The sequence below is a fragment of the Drosophila nasuta genome, chromosome 3 (genome assembly GCF_023558535.2).
Source record: "Drosophila nasuta strain 15112-1781.00 chromosome 3, ASM2355853v1, whole genome shotgun sequence".
Lineage (NCBI taxonomy): Eukaryota > Metazoa > Arthropoda > Insecta > Diptera > Drosophilidae > Drosophila > Drosophila nasuta.
In genome coordinates, this window is record NC_083457.1 from 13,174,962 (window position 1) to 13,195,680 (window position 20,719).

Below are 20,719 nucleotides of genomic sequence, written 5' to 3' on the forward strand. Positions count from 1 at the left end.
ATCGTTTAACTTCATTTGGAAATACTAAACATATCAATACATTTCAATTTAGAAATAATACCATAATTATTACTCATACTTAATAAGAAGTTCACTCTGTGGAATTAATAAACAAATCTACAAAGTAATTGGAAATTAATGTGCTTAACATATTGGCATATTTGCGAATTTACCTCTAAAATGTAGAGCAACTAATCCTTAGTATTAGCTCGTAGACAGCTCAAACGTTAATTCAACTTGTATTATGCCAGGATAAATAATAGGCTTAGCATAGGAGCCAAACATCAAGGAGATAAGTCAGTGCAAATGAAACCACAAATTAATCAGGTAAATTGCTGAAAGCATTTCAATCAATCGATTGCTCTAATTGTTTTCCAGAGTACTCACACTTTAATTAGACGCAGTTAATTAGTTGGTGTAAAATGTTATTGCTTTACTGCTTAATACTCGTATATAAGCAGGACATCTATTCAATAGACGTGCTTAGTTGTCGTCATGGCAGGCAAAGATAACAAACAAAAGACGTATTTGTTCTTGCTAAAGAGTTTTCAGAACAGTTTGATAGTTTTCCTTAAGGAAACTGGACTTCATGGACTTAAGTTTGTGGGCGATGCGACGCTCAGCATCTGGGAGAGGTAATTGCATTTAAACATTATTTATTTTTTATCGTTAATTGAAATTCTTAAGGTCGTTCTTTTTGATTGCTTTTGTGGTGGCTTTTGTGCTGACTTTCCAATTGATATCCAACATATACGCTAAGTGGAACAGCACTCCAGTCATCATAGGCATTAGTCCACATGCCACATCTATACTAAGAGTGCCTTTTCCTGCCATCACCATATGCAACATGAACCAGGCGCAGCGCAGCAAAGTGTTTCAATACAGGGAGTAAGAAGTGTTTTACTCTTAGATAGTTTAATAACATTTAATTTTTATTTAGTGGCTCACAAGAGAGTGATCTGCTAAAAGTGCTATGCAGCGATGAGATGGAGGACACCGAAGAAACTACTGATGCGGAAAAGCTTACATTTTATGCTTCTTTGGCAAACAACACCTTGAAAATATCTGAGTTTGTGACGAATCATTCACAGACTTGTGAACAGATGTTACGCTATTGCAGATTCAGTGCCATTGAATATAAGTGTTTGGAGTTATTTCGCCCGATTGTCACAGACGAAGGACTCTGCTGTGTCTTTAATTTTCTGCCACCCGAACGACTTTATAAGCGACAGTAAGTGATGACTAGAAGTAAGTAAAAAGTAAGTATTTGTAAAGACTTAACAGGCATCGATCTAAAAATGGTAATTAACATGTATTTTATTGTCTAATAATTAACGAAGTCAACTTCTCTTGTACAGCTAATAATTGAAAACTTTCTTCAGACTTTAGCGGAATCTACAATGAAAAAAGATCAGATACAATCAAGAACATTTGTCTTAATAATGATGTTTCTAAAATAGGACCACTTCAGGAATTACAAAAACTAAGAGCATTAGTCTGAAAAATTACAAATTCTTGAAATAGGAACGAAATACTAGACTTAGGTTTTAAGATATATCTTAAATATTTAGCTACCATATTAAGTTGATTAACATTTAACAAAGTCAACATATCTTAAATGTCTACAGCTATGAATTTAATTTTTCCATTCCTTAAAATAGAGGTAGAAATTTAAGCTCCCGGCTTGGCAATGAGTCTGTGCCCTGGGATCCAGAGATTGGCTATCCCAAAGATTTGCCCAATCGTTATTATCCACGTCCAGCTGTGGGTAAGGGCATTGATATGCATATTACGTTCGATGGTATTACATTGGTTTCCCTTAAGGTTCTGGCATCACAATGGGCTTTAGTGTTGTGCTCGATGCCCAATTGAATGAATACTTTTGTTCTTCCACGAATGGTCCCGGCTTCAAGGTCTGTCAATAAACTGGTTGGACAATCGTTAAATATATACAATTTAATTTATGCTGGACATTTTAAGCTGTTGTTTCACAACCCCATCACAACGCCCGATATGAAGGACGAAGGACTTGTCGTTGGCATTGGCTACGAGATGAACTTTCGCCTGGAGGTCAGCAGGTCAGAGGCCATGCCAAGCATTCGCTCCATTGCCATCAACAGTCGACAGTGCATTTTTATGGACGAGAGGAAGTTGCTGTATCACAATCATTACTCGCGCCGCAACTGCGAGAACGAATGCTATGCCAAGTTCCTTTACGAGGCTTGCGCCTGCATTCCCCACAAATATCCCCACATCTATCGGAATGCCAGTGTTTGCACCGTGGGCGATACGATCTGTATTCGGCGGGCAATGCGACTCGAGAATGCCGCCCAAGCCGCCAAGTGTCGCAAGCAATGTTTGCCGGGTTGCTTTGATCTGTCCTACCTGGCGGATGCGTTATATTTTCCCCTTGCCAAGCGTGATTTTCGCATTGCCAATTCACTTGTTGCCTCCATGAACAAATCGTATTTGCTGGACAACATTGCGGTCGTGAACTTATACTACAGGGAGTCAGCCTATTACGGCAGCATGAAAAACGTCTATATTGGATTGACCGAGTTCTTGTGTACGTAAAATATTGTTGTTCTCATAGTGTTTATGTGATGAGATGATATTAATAGTTTTGCTTGCATTTCCAGCAAATATCGGTGGTGTTATGGGACTGTTTATGGGATTCAGCGTCATCTCGTTAGCGGAAATGTTTTATTTCCTTATTTTGAAGCCCATCTCAGAGTTTATAGCCTGGAAACGTGGCAAACTGGTGGAAACCAAAGAGAATACCTTCGATGTGAATGCTGTTCAAGAGCTGACGAAGCAAAACCAAAACATCTGGCATACTAGAGAACTCTATCCCAAGGGATTCATGTCAAAGGCCATAGATGTCAGTGGTCAGTCAACAAAAGATGTATTCAAGCCAAGAAAACCCAAGTTACACAGAGCTTTCTACTAAATTGAATATTAAATTAAACACTACTATTTGTGTGTTGTCCAAGAAACTAGAATCTGCAGCATCATCGGTATAAATATTTGTTGCTTAACCCACAACGAAATAGGTCATCGTAGAAGCACATTTAAATGTCATGCTTGAGGTTGCAAGTGTCCCCGAGTTAATGGTGAAATCTATAATTATAATGATTTTGCATTCTTGTGTTTATTAAAATCAACTACGCAATCCTAGCATATAAATTATTAAAGTTAAAGTTATTAAAGAATCTTGGCCTGAAAGTTGGGAAACTATCGATCCTTGCCCCTGGTTAATAGAAGAGAACTGTAAGTAATTTGTGTGAGCCAGCAGCTGTTCCAAATGATAACTACTTGTAAGAGAAGCGGAATACTGATTTCCGAGATTAAATAAGCAGCCTTTTCCCCTTTTGTTTCCCTGCTCAACATCTTCGAGGTACTTGATGCGAGTAGTTGGTATTTGGTCTATGTACTCGTCCTTTGGTTATTTATTATATTTTATGCCAATAAGCGCATTTAGCTAAATTGCTTTTCTGTAACTAGAAGTTCTCTTTTCCACTTCAGCAGTATCTATGGCACTGAGTGCGCTTTGGTGCGCTCTTAAAGTTGCCAATTTTGCTTTGGATACACACGAATACACCACAGCAAAACACACAGCACACTTTTACGACTTGCAATTGTGGAGCTTCACATATGGAGTGTAGTATTATTGTATATGTGCTAGAGCAGAGACGCGCTACAGTACATACAGTTATGCTCGCACTTGGAAAATTTTTACAATTTTCTCAGACATGGCACATTTCATACTTACGCTTCGGCTTTAATTGCTGACCTACACACAAAGTGACTAATTTTGTTCATGCATAACATACTTAGACTGCAGCGAGGGTGGCTCAAAGAGTATTTAAGCAATTGTGAAAGCAGTTTTTTTTAATTCAAGAAGTTAAGTTTCTATATAATTATAGAATATGATAAATAAAAAACTGTCATATCATTAAGTATTGAATGAAGTAAATAATTATGAACCGCATTTTAATAGCCGGATGGGGTCTTCATTGTTTTGGGTCTAATTTGCTTTGGCCGACAATATGATATATTTTTTACTCTATGTAGCACATATCGTTATACCAAATAATACCTTAGCTATATTTGAGTATTCTTGTGTTATATTTTTGGTATATTTGTCGAATATGATTTTATTGAAAATGGGTAGCGGGAATCGCACTGTCGAGCATAACCTAAAGTGGCTATTTTACTTTATTAAATACTTTACAGAACATTTTTAATTTTTTTTTAAAGGAGAAATTATTGTGTCAACATATAGTAAAGTATATCACATCGTAATAGTTCTTTACCGCCATCATAAATATATAAATTAATAATGAAAATTTAAAACTTACGAATTTCATAGTATTAAAACATATTTGTTTTGCATACCACAAGACATACTTAGTACTTGCAATTATTTATAATTGTATCTTTGAGCTACCCTCGTTACTATATGATTTGTGTCTCTGTAAATTTGTGAAGCTCGCTCAGCCCACTTTCATAATTTTGGGTAGCAGACGCCTGCGGTGCAGCAGCAGCAGAGGCAGCAGCAGTGCGTGTTGGCGATGGGCAACTGGGAGGCGAAAAGGCGGTTTGAGGCATTAGTATGAGGATGAGGAGGCAGACTGCTGCTAAAAATAGAGGGAGGCGACTGGAGATGGTTACAGAGTGGGTTAAAGGCAGGGGGTTGGTGTTGGGCAAACCGAATGAAATGCATTCTTGCATTTCAAGACAATTTGCGAAATTGCAACGCTTGATGCTTCCACGTGCATTGCATCTGTTTTTTTGCTCGGTGTTTTTATGGCAAGTCAACAATGTGGCCAAGATACGAATGAGAACAACAACAACAATAACGGGCAAGTACAAGATAAAAACAACGACAACGACAGACGGCAACAAATAAGAAGAACTAGAGCTGATGTAGCTGGCGAGGCGAATGTGTATGGGGTTAGCGCTTGGGTTAGGATGAGGATAAGGATTTAAGGTTGGGGTTGGGGTTGGGGACTTGGCGAAACTAAAGTAAAATAAAGTAAAGTAAACGAAGGACAGGCAACTCAGCTTTCAGCTTTCAACGATGACAACTAGTGTAAATGATTACGACGTGTTCACGGAATTCTATACATCCTGCAGGGCAGCGCCATAAGTGTCAGGAACAGAACTGGATTCAATTCTTTATGGCGTTGTTATCGAGCCAATGGCAGTTACCCAGTTTGCTATTTGCCACTAGTCAGTTAGCAGTTCTTCCCTCCCCACTTTGGGAGAATTGGACAGGGAAAGCTTTGGCTTTAAATGAAAAATGATCACATTAAACTTTCAGAGAACTGAAGCAAGAAACAAAATAGCAAAGCGTATTTCAACTAGTTGGTTAAATGAAATATTTATATTATCGTATATAATATTATTTCACCCATCTAGCCACACCCAAAGCGAGAGCAAGAGAAAAGGCAGACGGATGTGGGGCAAATGCACACACACGAGTTGTAGTAATTAACATCCAATTTCCAAGTAAAGTTGTCAAGTTAACAATGAAGTTTTGTGCGACACACACACTCAGACACAACAGGAGCTGGAGCATACATAGAAGGCGAAGCCAGAACAGTTCAACAACTAGACGGAGGTCGGGTTTGATTAAGGTATAAATAATTTATGCTGGTTTTGTTATGCTGCATAGCATCATTCAGTAGTTGGATGTGTGGCCCGGGGACGCCTGTAAGCCTTAAGCATTGTCAACTTTATGACATTCCAGCTGCTGTGTCTCCTTTATGGCTTGCTTATGCACACACACTCACACACATGCACACACTACATATTCATCAAAGTTGTTGTGCAGTTGGGAGCATGTCTTCTTAAATATGACTGCTGCACAACAATCTTGCGTGTGTGTGTGTGTGTGTGTGAGTGCCCCTAAACACGTTGCGGATGGATGCTAGTTCAAATTCTACTTAGGTGCTTCTACTGCCTCTGCTGCTGCTGCTGCTGCTGTTGCAAGCGCCCAGAAGTTGCATGCGGAAAAGCAATTAAAACTTCTCGACTTCGGAAATGTTCTTTCATATTTCATGATGTCTTTTCCTCAATAATGATACTCATTCCCCGATTGTACATGTCAAAACACTTTCCTTCGTCACCTAATCTTATGAGCAACTTGCTAGCAAACACTTCAAGGTCCTCATTAATAATCCAACACAGTTGTGAAATGTGTTCAAATTCAAAAATATAATTTTACGTTAGATTCCGAAAATCCTTGACATAAGCATAAAAGCTTCTTCATTTCAAAAATGTTTTGATCCTGTCGACTTATAAATATAATTAACAAAATATTTAATGAGATACAATTTGTACATTTGCACTAATTATTACATTCGGTTTGTAAAAATTAGCTCATATTACATATATGTAAACCATCAGGTCATCTAAAGATTGGACATTTCGAACTCTTTTATCAGATGAACAAAAAAGTATGCTACAGTTGAGTGAGCTCGAATGTGAGATAATTACTTTTGGTTTTAATTTTAAAATAAACAAAAAAAAAATATACCAAAGGCAAAAGTTGGTATACTGATATACCATTACATATACCATAAAGTAAGCAACTAAGTTTTGACAGGTGACGTTTTTAGTCATATAAAATTGTTTCTTAAATAACGTCTGATTTCACAAATATATATTCTTCATGGGGTACGAGATGTTACATACATACGTTTTCTTTAGGAGAGAAATTATAAAACCCTTGCATAAAATGTAGAGTCCGGGAGTTCATCGTGAAATAAGAATAAAGTTTTCCAAATTAATTAAATCACTGATGCAAATTTAAAAGTTCTGGGAAGAAGCAAAAGCTATATTTTAGATCGTAACTTGTTTCCCAACTTCTGTGAATGACAAACTAGCCAAACACCTAATCAAAAAATGTTTCTCTGGACTTTATCAGAGATTGATAATTTCATTAATTTAATTTAATTTAATTTTATATTGTTGTCATTGACGCAATTTAAGTTTCAATGTGAAGTGGATTAAATTACTCTTTTGCTAATTTGACTTAATTGTATTTTAAAACAATTTATTCATACTTATGTAGACACGTTGGCGAGTTTGAAATTGCATTAATCTTAAAATAAATCGAATGCAGTTAAATTTAAAGCACTTTGCAGCAGTAAAAAACTAATATAAATATCATATAATTATTTCCCCCCAGGGAAAATTGACCATAATTTTGTTGTGCGTTGCAAAATTTACGACGCGAATAATGGATAAACTGTTGAGTGGTGATTTTCAGCGCTTGGAAGGGGAAATAACAGCAAAAAAAATTGATGCTCATTTCTCTATTTTGGCATATTTGTTAAGTGAAGAAACTTGTTCGGTGCACTCCTTGGAAGGTAACTTTGATCACAACATTGAATTTAATGGCAACCACTTAGGGCGTAATATTCGCCATATGAGTGTGAGTGTTGGGAGTTGGGTGTTAGGAGTATGAGTGGGAGGACGAATACCCGTATCTACTCGTAACATTTGGCTAATGGAACCTTCGAGCGAACGCTTGCTGTTTGCCCTCCATCACGGCTATAAAACGACAGCAATAACAGGTTGGCATACCAAACCCAAAACCAGCCACACAGACCCCAAACAGCTCCCAGTTGCCACCCATGTGTAATATTTTGCAGGTGAGCCAATGCCAAAGCTAACGCCAAAGCCCCGAAAAAAAGGGTTGTAAGAATGCGACGATGCCCCCCGAGGCAACGTTTAAATATTCGTAGAAAATATGCAAATTTGTCGTTGCAGCCACGCCCACCTCCTCCCACTTACCGCCTAATGCAGCAAATTGCATTTCAAATAAGGTAATTTTACACATGCACAGAGATATAACTATATATACATAGAGCGAGAGAGATAGAGAGAGAGAGAGAGAGAGAGCTCTAGCCTGGGGCAACCAAAATGTATTTTGGTTCGAATAGCACAGATAAAATTCATCGCAGTGTTTGCAGTTGGTTTCAGAGGGATAGAGGGGGGCGAACGATGACGACACGAAGTTGGACAACTGGTAAGCCTGTCAGGCTGAATAATCATGACCATCAATCAGACGGTCAGTGGGTGCCCTGCACACCTCATTAGGCTAATCCCACAATTGCGCACGGACGCACAGATGGACAGACGGACACTCGAGCTCCTGCTCCTGCTCTGGCTCTGGCTCTGGCTCTGGTTCATGCTCCTGCTCCTGTTACAAGTGAGTCGCATGAATCGGAAGCATTAGAGTAAAGGGTTAACGCAATTTCCCATGCGCTTAATAATATTTCATTATTACGAGTTGACTTGTGGCTGGTCATTTCAAATTGGCTGAGTGACTGTCTGCCCAAAACTGGGAGCGAAGATTGATCGTCAACTCTGTTAATTATCAGTCGAATTATCTGCAATGCATACTTGGCCCTTGCCCTGACCACACAAACAGTTAGTCAGTCAGACAGACAGACAGAGAGATAGCAAAGGTCAAAATTGTTCCCATACAAAAACTGTTCCCAGTTTTCCCAAGCGCAGACTCCGACACTCGCTCGCTGCAGAAACGAGCACAGCATCCACACTCTTCAGAATGTGGCACACATAACTATGCCCCCAACTGGTAACAGTTCAGTGTGGCGATGCTATCGCAATGAACATGTTGTACTTGCCACCGCTGCTCGCCAACAGGTTGCAAGGCGCTGAAAAGTACGTAATTATCGAAGAGTCCTGCGAAACACTTGGTGAAAATGTTCTGCTGAAGATGCTTCCCGACTTAATTGACCCATAAATGCAGAAGTTGAGTGGTCAGAAGTACTACGATGCAGTAGAGACAGGCTTTTCATTTCTGACTTGCTGATTGTGGGTTTTCAGTTTTCAGTTTTATGTTCAAGCTTCCTCTCGACGTGTTTTAAATTGGTTTTCGCTTGAATCCCCATCAGAAACATCCGAACGTAATAGATAAGTTATTGTTATAGTTTGCATGCGCTGAAATTGATAACAATTGCTTATAAACAATTAATCAAAATGGTTTCTAGCAATTTCACAAAGTTTTTCACTTCGCCAAGCTCTTTTCTAGTTTAATCAAAAAGTTTTGTTGTTCTCTTTTTTGTGTGATTTTATCATGGATTATTTAAATTGGTTGTTGGTTGATTTTATTTGAGGAGTCATGCAAATTTATAGAACTTTTGCATATATGATTATGCATTGACCCAGAGAGAGTTATTTAAGTTTTACGACACTCAACGTGCAAAATATTACATTAACTTTATTTTATGTTTGCCGATTGCGTAGGCAAAGCTAGTTAAATATTCGAATATTTTTCGTGTTTACTGAACCGATTTTATTATTCCCATAACCATCCAAAACATGATATCGCAATTAAAAATACATCTCAATATTGTTAGATTCGCAGCAAATATGAATGATTTTATTCGCCATTTGTATTTGTAGTGGCATCTATTATTAATTTTCCATGTGTGTGTGCTCTTTAAATACACGCATTCTATAATAAACAATTTATTGCATTATTAACTATGGAAATTCGAATGGCTAAATGCAATGTCAATGACTCAGTTATACGTGTCTCTTCAAATGTACAAAAGTCGGCTTAAATTCGGCAATTTGACGGCTAATTAAATGAAATGCGAAGTGGACTGCAATTAAGGCAATTTCGGATTTTTGCTGCCCAAACGCGTGAAAGCCATAAAGCAAAAAGCAAAGAGCAAAAAGCAAAAGGAAAATGGCAGAAGACAGAAAGCAAAAGGAAAAGCTACTGCAATCGCTGGCACAATCAGAATCACAGATTTGTCCTAATCTCTTTGCTTTATCCTGCGTAGTAATAACTACTCGTACTTCTTGGCTTCAGCTTTGGCTTTTCCGCCTTTTTCTTTGTGATGTACCCTGTACTTGCAAGTGTGTTAACTGAAGGGTATGCACAGCCTTCAATTTGTATTAATTTAATTCACAGGGTAGTCACACACAAGGGCAGACTCACAACACGGTCTTTTGCCTTGCGTGACAGCTCATGTCTTGTTTATCTAAATCATCCGACTGTGTAAATGCCAAGCCTCACATCCTGTCGCTGCTCTCCTCTATCCTCCCTCCTCAGTTCCTTTGGCTGTGCTCGCACTCGAGAAGCGTGCGCCTGTCGGCATATGGCAATGAGCGGTGAATGACTCGTCGACTCTTCGCTGTGCAGCCCATGAAGCTATGCAAAAATCTGTCAAACGTCACTTTGGCAACAATGCTGCTGCTGCTGCTGTTGCTGGTAGCTAGTGCTATGTTGAAGTGGATCTCGGTGCTCGTCACTTGCTACTTGGTACTCGGTTCTCTTGGCTGGGGTAATTACGGTTAGTACACAGCATCGTTGCACAATTTTGTAGCGAATGAGCAGTTGGCCTTGTTACTTGACTTGTTTGTGCAACATTTGACCTATCTATGGAGCGTGTGTTGCTTCTTTTGTCTACCATATTCCGCTATGCTATGCAACCTAAATCGGAAATTGATCAGAAATGCACAACAAACAGAGGAAACTTTACCCACAGCATTTCAGCATTACGACAGTAGCGGACTAACAGCTGTGAAGGTAGTTCGGGAAATATAAATTAAATTCTAGTTAAGCGAAGTTATGGCAAACTACTTTTTTTTGCCATCACATTATGATGTTTTATTTTGTTGTGGTCTCTTTTTGATTTATAAATTTAGTGCGCCCCTGGGCTGATGTATCGCTATTTATCGGAAATTGCTTCAACTTGAGACAATGCCATCATATTGATGGCATTCTTTTTTGCCACAGTCAGCTAGCCCGAAGCCACGAATATAAGGATATAAGTTTATATATGTAGAGAAGAGAGAGGCGGGCGAAAAAAAAGAACGAGGAGACAAAACGAATATTACAAACTTTGTGAGCATCGCGGCACGTGCTTCGTGTTAAGGCAATCGAGAAAGTTTTGCGCGCTCGCACAATTTTTCGGGGGCTTCCCCCGGAACAAGACCAGAAGGAGCCAGCGGCTAAATTGACAGCTGTCTATGTAAACATGTGTAGAGTGAGAGTGTGAGAGCATCGTGGCGAAGCGATTATCACTATCGATACGTTCAGATTACTGGAAAATGACTGTCACATAGTTATGAAGTAAGTATTATATCAGATTCCGATTAAATGCGCTCTTGTCAGCGAGTTATTATGATGAGTTATACTTGAAATATGTTTAACTTGATTGAGTTACCAACTTTTACTATATTTGTTATGCGTGTGGTATACTGTGCGTGTGTGTGTGTGTGTAATACCTGTGCTCAAATGCCGTTTAAACGCGCGTTTTCTCTCAAGGCTTTTGGGCAATTTCGTTGCGCTTTCTTCGTAATGATTCCCCAGTGTCTCTTTGCGCCGCAGGAAGCAAGCCAAATCAAATAATGGCCGGCGCTTAAAAGTGCGTATGTATAGCGTGCCGCATGCCACATGTGCCTCGTGCGTGACGCATACGCATTTGACTTTTGGGGATTACAGAGCTCAGCTTTTGACTAAGCTGCTTCCTGTTCTTGTTTTTGTTATTCTTGCTGCTTAGATCAGAGACAACCGGTCATAAAATAGGATCTAGGAAATCATCTCAGTTTGATTTGTGTTACACGATTATGATTTGTATTTTGAACTGTACGCGCTTCTCTCACTTTCCTCGCCTCGTTAATCTCGATGCCATTTTACTTTATGGCCAAAGCCAAAGCGATTGCCGTGTTAACGCGATTGGGACTGGCACAGTGGTAAAAAAATATATTTGGAATGTCGGAAACTAGCATCACGCTTCGGTTGAATTCTAAAGAGAGAAACAATCAATAATTAAAGTAAATAACTTTGTTGTGCTGCTCTGTGTAAACTTGCCAGCAATTGATTTCCCAATTCGCTTTTCAATTTCCCCATCAATATTAAAATACCGTTGTCGTATGGCAGCCAAACAACGGAAATTTGGTAACTTAAATATTTAGTACTTTGTAGATTCAGTTTAGCTGAAGAAAATGTCGAAAGCTAATTACGGAATTCAGTTAACAGACAATTTTATCAACGACTTTAAGCTAAGGAATCATAAGCACGAATGCACTCAATTGAAGCTGTCTTACGAACAATTCTAGCTACAAATTCCTTGGTGTATTCACTGCATTCACCGCACACTCGCACTCACACCCACAATCGCAACCACACACTCGCACAATCAGAGACTAACGCTTACATTCACAATCACATTCAATTTTCGTCTATTCGGTGCTACTGTGCCGTGGGATCAATAAACCGAGCAGCGCTCGTGTGAAATGCTCCAAGCAATAAAGGCATCAAATGTTTGCTTACACATACGAGTATACTCGTTCATGAATAACACACTCACACACACACACACACACACATTCGCATGTTTTCCTTTGTAGACTCGTAGTAGAAAAAAGAAAATATTTAGGTCCATCGTTTGTATGCAAATGTGGAGAACTGAAACGTGGCAAACCAGTCAAAATAAAAAAATACAGAAAAGGGACAAGGGAAAGAAAAGAGCTGAGCAATTTGTGCAACGATGCCATTTCCATATAAATCTTCAATAATTTCTATTATTATGCATAATTGAAATTGATTTTGTTCTCAAATTGGAACACACGTCCTTCCTCCAACCGCCAATATTGGCAATTGGTCAGCTGGTCAGTCTGTAAATCCAAAATCCGGATACAGGAAACTTGCCAACATCTTGAAAAGATGTGAGGAGGCAGAGAAGGGAGGCGACCAGTGATAGATGACAGCTCCATTGAGTCAAGGAACAGCTGGCTGTTGTGTGTAGAGCTTGTTAGCCTGATTGATATTTAGCCGCAGGCTCCCTGTAATCAAATGCCTTCTACACCACATTTCGCCGAGATTCCTTAAAGCAAGCAAACAGCAAAAAACCGAGGCATTAAAGCATCAGCAGCGGCATTAGCATTAGCAAAAATTTGTGAGAAGTTTTCATTTGTCAATTGCGGGCTGAAGGCAACGTCTATCCCGTTTCCTGTCCACTTGCCGCTGAGTGGCAACTTTTCAATATACGGAATGCGGCAGGCTACTTTACGACCACCGGGAAAATCCCCATGGCTGGCGCCATTGGCCTCATTCTGTCGGCAAATAATAGCAATCAAATGCCAGGGCTTCCCAACTGCCGTATACCGTATTCCGCATTTCGTATTCTATATATTTCGTATTCAAATGCTACTGCAAATTTAATAACAAATATAAATCATTTCCAGAGCTGACAGCTAAAGCACGCCCACGTCCCAGTTTGCTCTCTTCTCTTTGTTTCTCTCACTCTCACTCTCTCTCTCTGCGTTTCTTTAGCTATCTATCTGGTCTCCATCTCGGCTTTCTCACCTCAAGTGTGCGGATGTGGGCTGCGGGACATTTGGCACTGCGACCAAGACGGACGCACTAATGGCAGTGGCAGACACCAATAAGAGGCAATTTCTCATCTCGCCAGCTACACTTGAAGTGTTTGTTGCCCAGATGTGGAGAGGGGAAATGTGTGTAAGTATTTTGGACGCCCCGAGGGGCGGACCAAAGTTCTCTTGCTGTCGTGTTAATTTTTTATCACTTTGAAATTAAAGAACAACACTTGGGAGTGGAATGGAGTGGAGTGCCGTGTCGTCCATGTTGTCCTTTTTGGCCAGGCGGCTCCTGTCGCCACTGTTTCTTTCATTCTTTTTCAGTTTTTGTTTTTTTGGAGCTAGACAGCGACTTGAAGCAACTTGTTCTGTTGTTGCTCTCCAGGGTCTGGGTCTGGATCTGGGTTTGGGCAAACATAAATAATTAACTTAATGCCATGTTGCCCATAAATTAGGCATGCCTGTCTCTCTGCATTTGACCAAAGGCCTTTGACTGGCTCTCTCCGTGTTTGTACCGACAATACTTTGATTAACAGTCGACCACAAGTATTCCAATGCGGATGCGGAGACTGGCTGCTTTCTACAAAGGCTGCCTTCTCGATTGCGGCCTATTTGCTATAGCCAATGCAATGCCAAATGCAATTTCAAGCAAATCAATTGAAAACACAAATCGCAATTGCCTTTCACTCAACTGCTTTCTCTCCCTTTCACTCTTTCACCCTCTCTCTCTTAGTCTCTCCCTCTCTTTGGCTCTTTTCGCCCCTCAGCAACATTGTCCTTCTCCACTTCATGGTAGCCATTCAATGGAGTTGAGATTTGTTTTGCATTGACCGCAAATTTCAATACAGTTTTGCGGCCAGCGTACAATTGTCGACCCCTTGCCAAGCTGCCCCTTCACAGTGGGTTAAAATGGAAAAAATACTTATAAAAAAAGAGTATTTTAAAGTTATGGGCAATCCATAAAATGTACAATAGCTGTAATTTAAATCAATTTTTATTTTGATTAAGAACTCAATTCAAATGGGAATATACTCATTTTTGTTTATCAAGAATGATGATCTTTTTAAACACTACTCAACACTAAACATTATGATGATCTTTTTAAAAACTACTCAACACTAATCATTATTAATGAAGCAAGATCCTGAGAGGATCAGAATTTTACTATTCATAATAGATACTCATTAATAATAATTAATTTTGAAAAGATCCTAAAACGATCGCAACATTCTGATCGTTTCAGGAGATTATCTAATATTATTTACATATCGCAACGATAATCATCATTTACGGTCTTTGGTTTACTATCATACATATCTATTAAACAATTTAATTTACGAATAACTTTCGTCTCACATTAATTCGTACATTATTTCAAAATTAACAAACAAACCAAAAATCAGTACATTTTATGTCATGTATGTTATTGACGTGACACTTGCCGATAACTGAAGGTCAGACGTTAATCAACACTTTTGCAATTAAGCTGTCAAAGCTGTCAAAAGTTTTCACATTGTCGTCAGCATTAATACATCTTGGGCTGGGGCCAAAAATTGAGCAGAAAATATGTTGGCGAATAATTACCAGAATTCGGAGCCGAGCTGTAGTGATGAAGAGACGAATGAAGTGGAATTGGAAGAACAGTTTATTATACGTTTTCCCGAAGTAAGTTGAATGCAAAATGAGAATGAAATTGAAATGAAATTTTTGCTTTTGGCAGGACATTGCTAAAAGTATACATGAAGCAATTACTGCTGGAAAAGTAAGCAATAAATTATCATTACATTTGGATCTTGACTTTCGTTCGGCCATCGTCTTTGCGAACAACGAGATTCTACAGGGAAAATTGGTGCGATTGCCGACAATTGTCGATAGCTATAAGACAACCGATAATGTGAATTTCTATAAGGTAGCCAACATAAGTGAAATGTTGATCTGCAATCGCGAGACAACGCAGCCTAGCAAGGAGGTAAGAATCGCCGGAGTGGAGCATATTGACGAGGAGAACATTTTGCCACATGGTCTCACACCGCCGACAAGAAATATTCGTAAACGTTATCGCAAGCATCACAAGAAGAAGTCGAAGAGCAACAAGCTATCAGAGCAGGAGACTCTTCAGATGGTCAAGCGATTGATACGTGCCGATAAGGCAGCAATAAATGTCGACTTACATTTTAGTTCCGACAATGGCGATTCGGATGAAGAAGAAACCGAAAATGACTTTCAAGAAGTTAATACAGCATAAATAATAACTCGCATTATATTTATCAATGGGAATAAACATGTGTTATCTGAAGAAGTTAACAAGAATTTGTTGGACTTTGAATAATAACTAATATTATTTTAAACTTAGCTGATTTACAAATTGTATTAAATCTATGTTACTTCAATTAACAAACAGCTAGGAAAATGTTGCACTAAAAAAAAAACAATATATAAAAAAACAGCTTTAGATAACATACCAATTTAAGCTCTATTACGAGTACATTCAGCTACAGTAGAGCGTACTAGACTGTGCGATACTCGCTGTTAATTTTTAATAAGAGCAAAACTGTAAATACGAGTATATAAAAAAAGCTATAAAAGCTGTATTTTAGGTATAAACTTTTTTGTGTATCAACACACTACTACATTCCAAATATAACAATAAAATATATATTGGTTCTTGTTCTTATAATTGATTTTCAATTTGTTTTTGGAAAATTCGTTAAATTTTCTTAATGATTCTCTTTCACAGGAATAGTTTAGACTTATTTAACGACTTGTTATTTTAGATATATGAATATGCAATCGGTTTTATCTGATTTTAACTTATGGAACACACTGTGGCAGTGCCACAATCGCATATGCGGTTGAATCGGCATTAAAGATTTGTGTTGTGGCTTTGCAATGGCGCCAACGAGGTGCCTTGTACCTCGGGTGTGTGCGGTTCCCACTTTGTAATACTATTGTGTAGTTGTTGTTCTATTACAACTGTTGTTTTTGTAGTTGGTGTTGTGGTGGTGGCGGTTGCAGCCCTTGTTGTTGTTGTTGTTGTTGTCGTTGTTGTTGGCGCTGCAGGTGCTGCATTGGTTGTGTTTGTTCAGCTGTGTGTCAATTAACTGCAGGGTCGACCTAATTGTGTTGACGCCATTCGTTTAATCAAAGTTTAACGCCTGCACTTTGCGGCCTAATTGAAAACGCAAATTTTGGACAGATTGCAACTGGTTAAGTTTTGATATTGCACTTTATGTAGTGTCGCATGTCTGTCACGTCTCTCGTTCATCTCCCCCCTTCTCGTCTTCTTAGATGTCATCTGCAGCTCATCTGAAGCTGCTTCTGATGTAGAAGCAGATGCAGATGTAGAAGCAGTTGCTGATGATAATGATGATGATGCTGTCCCTGACCCAGATTGCGTCCACTTCTTTTTGGGGGATGGGAAGAGAAGTAGATTTGAGAAAGTAGATTTTAATGAGATGCTTTGCAAATTTCGTGTTAGGGCGCAGCAATTTCCTTAAATTGCTAAAAGGAACTTCTGGAAAATGCTGCACGTTTTGGCCTCATTAGCCTATTCATTGCCCAACGTCAATTAAATTGTTTAAACAATTTTCATTGAATGCATGTGTTTGTACTGCTCTTGTGGCTCTGTCTAACTTATAAGCGTTACTTGCAACACGAAAAGGCGCTGCCACCAAATTAATGAATATTTATGCGGGCACGTAAGTTCGTTATGCACTGGCAAGTGGCTGCACTGAGCGAAATTTGTGGTGAGTTCGATTATAAATTATTGAAATAATTGTTATGTTTTGAGAAAGAAATGTTTTAAAGGACTATTTTGAAGTAATCTAATTTTTAGTGCACTCGATTGCATTTACTTTGAATTTTGTTCAGTGTATGCAAAGTTACTCGCAGCAGCGACCTCTTGACATCTCACTGACCTCGTAAACCCTTGATACGCCTCCTGTCACCCATCACACCAGCTGTCGAGAACATAAACTTTCGTTGTCGTTGACGCTGCTCCACTCCCCCTCCTCTCCCCTTTCTATACCCACAACCAAACCTCTTCCCCCATTCTTGTTGCAACCTCCCACGTTCTTTAGGTAGTCTGTGTGCGCCGGGCAACTTTGCATATGATTACACGAAATTTGCATCACATTATTTTGTGTCTGATGTTGGTCCTGGACATGAACATGGACCTGAACTTCAACCAGGTTATACTCTCTGCGCTGTGCCTCATTCAAACTAACCCAACACCAGCTGAGAGTCGCAAACACGTGGCGCAGCATACAAATGACGCCTGCAATATTTATTACTCGAGACCATCGCAACCGGGCTTAAGTAGTGGCAACTGTTTGCCATGCAGATAAATTGTTTATTTCGATGGACGAACCCAGATGAAGATGGGCGATAGAGTTTGGCGATGGATATAGAGATGGAGCAGCAGTTGAAGCTAAGCCAGATGTTGATGCTGCTGGCAGCAAATCGCCACAATTGATTGACTTCACGTTGCTTCGACTGTTGCTCAAACTGTTTTATTGCCACGATCCCACGCAGTCAACGCATCGAAATGAATACTTCGATGAGCTGGAGAAATGCCTTTGATATGTTCGCTTTAAATTACGAGTATTCACTTTGCTCCTCAGCAGTTTATTATACGAGTACATCGTGCATCAATTGCCGCTGCCCCAGCTGTGAATTCAATTTTGTTTTCAACTATTACTATTTTAGCTTTAGAATGGAGAAATATGCGAAAGTATCTTTGAAAAAGGGTGTACATAACAATTGAATAAATAAATATTTATAAATGCGATTTAGGTAAAAGCGAACGATAGGTGGATACGTAGGAATATTAGATTTATATTTGGAAGGGTAATGAAATATCAATATCTGTAAATCCGAATAAAATATGACTTTCTAAAAACTAGAATCCAAATATTGAGTTTGAGGATTTTTCGATCTTGAAACGAGAACTCAATATTTTTGAAACTAGAACTCTAGATTGAAAGTTTTCTCAACCAGAATTACCAGATTGCAAAATTCATAAAATCAAAAAAACCGGATTAAAGAATTCTTGACACAAAATTTCGGTCATCAATTCATCATTTCTAAATAATCAAAAGCTCTTAAATTGAAATCATTTGTTTTTGTTTCTTATAAGAAGAATAGTCAATCCTGACAGAGCAAATCTTGTAATTGCCTTTCTCTCAAATTAGAACCTACTCTCTGTAGATGTCGCTGTGAATATAAATTGATATTCCAGTTACTTAGACATTCCCATAGTTAACAATAGATGCATCTACTATATAGACAAGCGTTAGCTTTCAAGCCAATATCGATGGTGACAATACTTAGATATGCTCTATGCTCAATTATACGCAACCAATCTCAGAAAGGATTTGCTCGGATGGCTTTAAGCCATAAGCCAAGTCATCGATCGGGGTGAAAAGACTTGAATCTGCGCTGTTAAAGATTTAAATAATGCAGGCGACGCTGCAGATGTGCATGTGTGTGAGTGTGTGTGTGAGACTCAAGGTGTTCAAATGCAAAGCGTGGCATGCACAATGCTCACATGCAGCGCGAGGGCAGCCAATTTCTGTGGCAGGAAAGGATATGGAAAACAGGAAGTGAAGCGTGGAGGGGGTAAGCAAAAGGGGGGTGAACACTTCAGACAGCAACGTATTCACAGAGGATGCCAAGCGTCACATTTTAATTCATGCAAGTGGCATGGATAGAGGAAGAAAACAGAGAAGAAGTTGGAGAGCAACACACGACGGAGGGAAAGAGATGGTAAGAGAGGGAGAGAGAGAGAGTTCCCCCCTCCCAAGCATTGCTTGCACTTGACGCGCCTGTGAAGGATGCGGAAGAGTACTCGGTGCGCCCACTTGGGACAGGATTTATTGCCGTTTTCGGCTTCAGCTCGAAATTGAAAAGCAAACAAGCCGCTAACAAGGTGAAGCTTTCCCAGCTTGCGTCATTTTTTGTTGCTGTTTTTCTTATTGTTGCTGTTGTTGTTGTTGTTGCTGCTGCCTCGTCGCGAGCCACTTCAATCTAAATTTGAAGTTCGATGCGACTCGGTTCGATTTGTGCTTCTATTCGATACGATACGATACGATGCGATTCGATTCGATTTTTGGTACGTGCTCGATAATCCTTGTTGTAGTCCTTTCGCACTCACACACTCCCAATCGCTTAGTGAAAGCAAAAGCCAAAGGACACACACACAAACACACACACTATAGTAGCAAGTCCTTGTGCTTATCGCAACATTTTTGATTTCTCACGTATACTTATGGCTTTATATGCGCACTTGTGCTTGTGTGTGTGTCGTTTGTACCATATATTTGTATTTGTGTTTGAGTACTCGCACTCTTCTTCTGCTCGCTGTCGTATTTTGTATTTGCAGCGAACACCATTAAATATCCAAGTGGCATGCAACATTTTTCTTGGTACACAAGGCGAAAACGCTGTGGCATGGACAGCATGTTGTCCATTCCAACTCCAGGCTTTAAGCTATCTCCTCTCTTCGCTCACCTCTCACTCTCCTCTCCTGTCGCTATTTATTTCTCTCCCAGGACTTGTTTTCGGTGGGGCAGCCGAAGACGAAGATATATATTTATTGGATTGAATTCAATCCACTTGGAATTTTCTTATTAATTTTCGTCGAACAATATTGCAAATGTTTTTTCGTTTTTCTTTTTTGACAAAACAGAGGACACCTTTTCAACGCCAATTCAACGAAAATTGTGTTAAAATGGCAAACAATAGTGAGTGAGAATTAAATAAAAAGAGACAAACTGACGCTTCTAGTTTTATTACGAGATGAACATGTTAAGACTTGTCAGTTTGGTGAATGAATGTAGTTGATTGCCTTTCATGCAGTTTCCAACTGCTGTGTTGACTGTTATCTCTTGGTCATTTCAACAACAGCAACAGTACTTCTGACCTGGTTCGACATTTGGTAGAACAGAGCAAATGAAATGAATGGAAACGAAAGGAAAGCAAAGCAAAGTAATAGTGAAAGCACAGAGAAAGGAAGAAAATCAGTTGCAAAAGATACAACAACAGTGGTTGTTGTTGTTCCTGTTGTTGTTGGTGGGCCAACAACATAGTAGTATATAATCTTCAATTGCCATGCACTTATGCATTTTACAAGCAAAAGGGTTTCAAGGTTCTACAGCAAAGCGTAGAAGTAGAAGTTTTTATCCTTTCACTACAGCAGCATAACTCTCTGAGCACAGCAAAAGTGCAGCAAAAGTTTTTATTTATGAATGTGTTTTTGCACGGCGATAAAAACAAGTTACGCAAAAAGCACGTTCCCAACATTTAAGCAGAATTTCTGTTTTCTTTTTTTTTTTTGTTTTCTGTT

At 39.1% G+C, this 20,719-nt stretch overlaps 2 protein-coding genes across 2 annotated transcripts; both read left to right on the plus strand.

Annotated features, from left to right (window-relative positions):
- Positions 1-12: 12 nt before the first annotated feature.
- Positions 13-3,212, plus strand: LOC132790693 (pickpocket protein 28). Its single transcript, XM_060799330.1, has 8 exons — positions 13-327; positions 379-635; positions 688-888; positions 941-1,231; positions 1,662-1,768; positions 1,825-1,913; positions 1,981-2,566; positions 2,640-3,212. The coding sequence occupies exons 2-8, from the start codon at positions 496-498 to the stop codon at positions 2,948-2,950; spliced, it is 1,725 nt and encodes a 574-aa protein (XP_060655313.1). The 5' UTR covers positions 13-327; positions 379-495; the 3' UTR covers positions 2,951-3,212.
- Positions 3,213-14,796: 11,584 nt separating this feature from the next.
- On the plus strand, positions 14,797-15,696 carry LOC132790995 (transcription initiation factor TFIID subunit 7-like). The gene is made up of 2 exons (XM_060799767.1): positions 14,797-15,039; positions 15,095-15,696. Exons 1-2 carry the CDS (start codon positions 14,941-14,943, stop codon positions 15,617-15,619), a joined length of 624 nt encoding a protein of 207 aa, XP_060655750.1. The 5' UTR covers positions 14,797-14,940; the 3' UTR covers positions 15,620-15,696.
- The last annotated feature ends 5,023 nt before the right edge of the window (positions 15,697-20,719 follow it).

Excerpts from the sequence above, each read along its gene's own strand:
- LOC132790693 (XM_060799330.1), top strand. The coding sequence starts at position 496 with ATGGCAGGCAAAGATAACAAACAAAAGACGTATTTGTTCTTGCTAAAG. Across the intron at positions 636-687 it reads ACGCTCAGCATCTGGGAGAG|GTCGTTCTTTTTGATTGCTT; the intron begins GTAATTGCATTT and ends GAAATTCTTAAG. Across the intron at positions 2,567-2,639 it reads TGGATTGACCGAGTTCTTGT|CAAATATCGGTGGTGTTATG; the intron begins GTACGTAAAATA and ends TTGCATTTCCAG.
- LOC132790995 (XM_060799767.1), top strand. The coding sequence starts at position 14,941 with ATGTTGGCGAATAATTACCAGAATTCGGAGCCGAGCTGTAGTGATGAA. Across the intron at positions 15,040-15,094 it reads TTATTATACGTTTTCCCGAA|GACATTGCTAAAAGTATACA; the intron begins GTAAGTTGAATG and ends TGCTTTTGGCAG.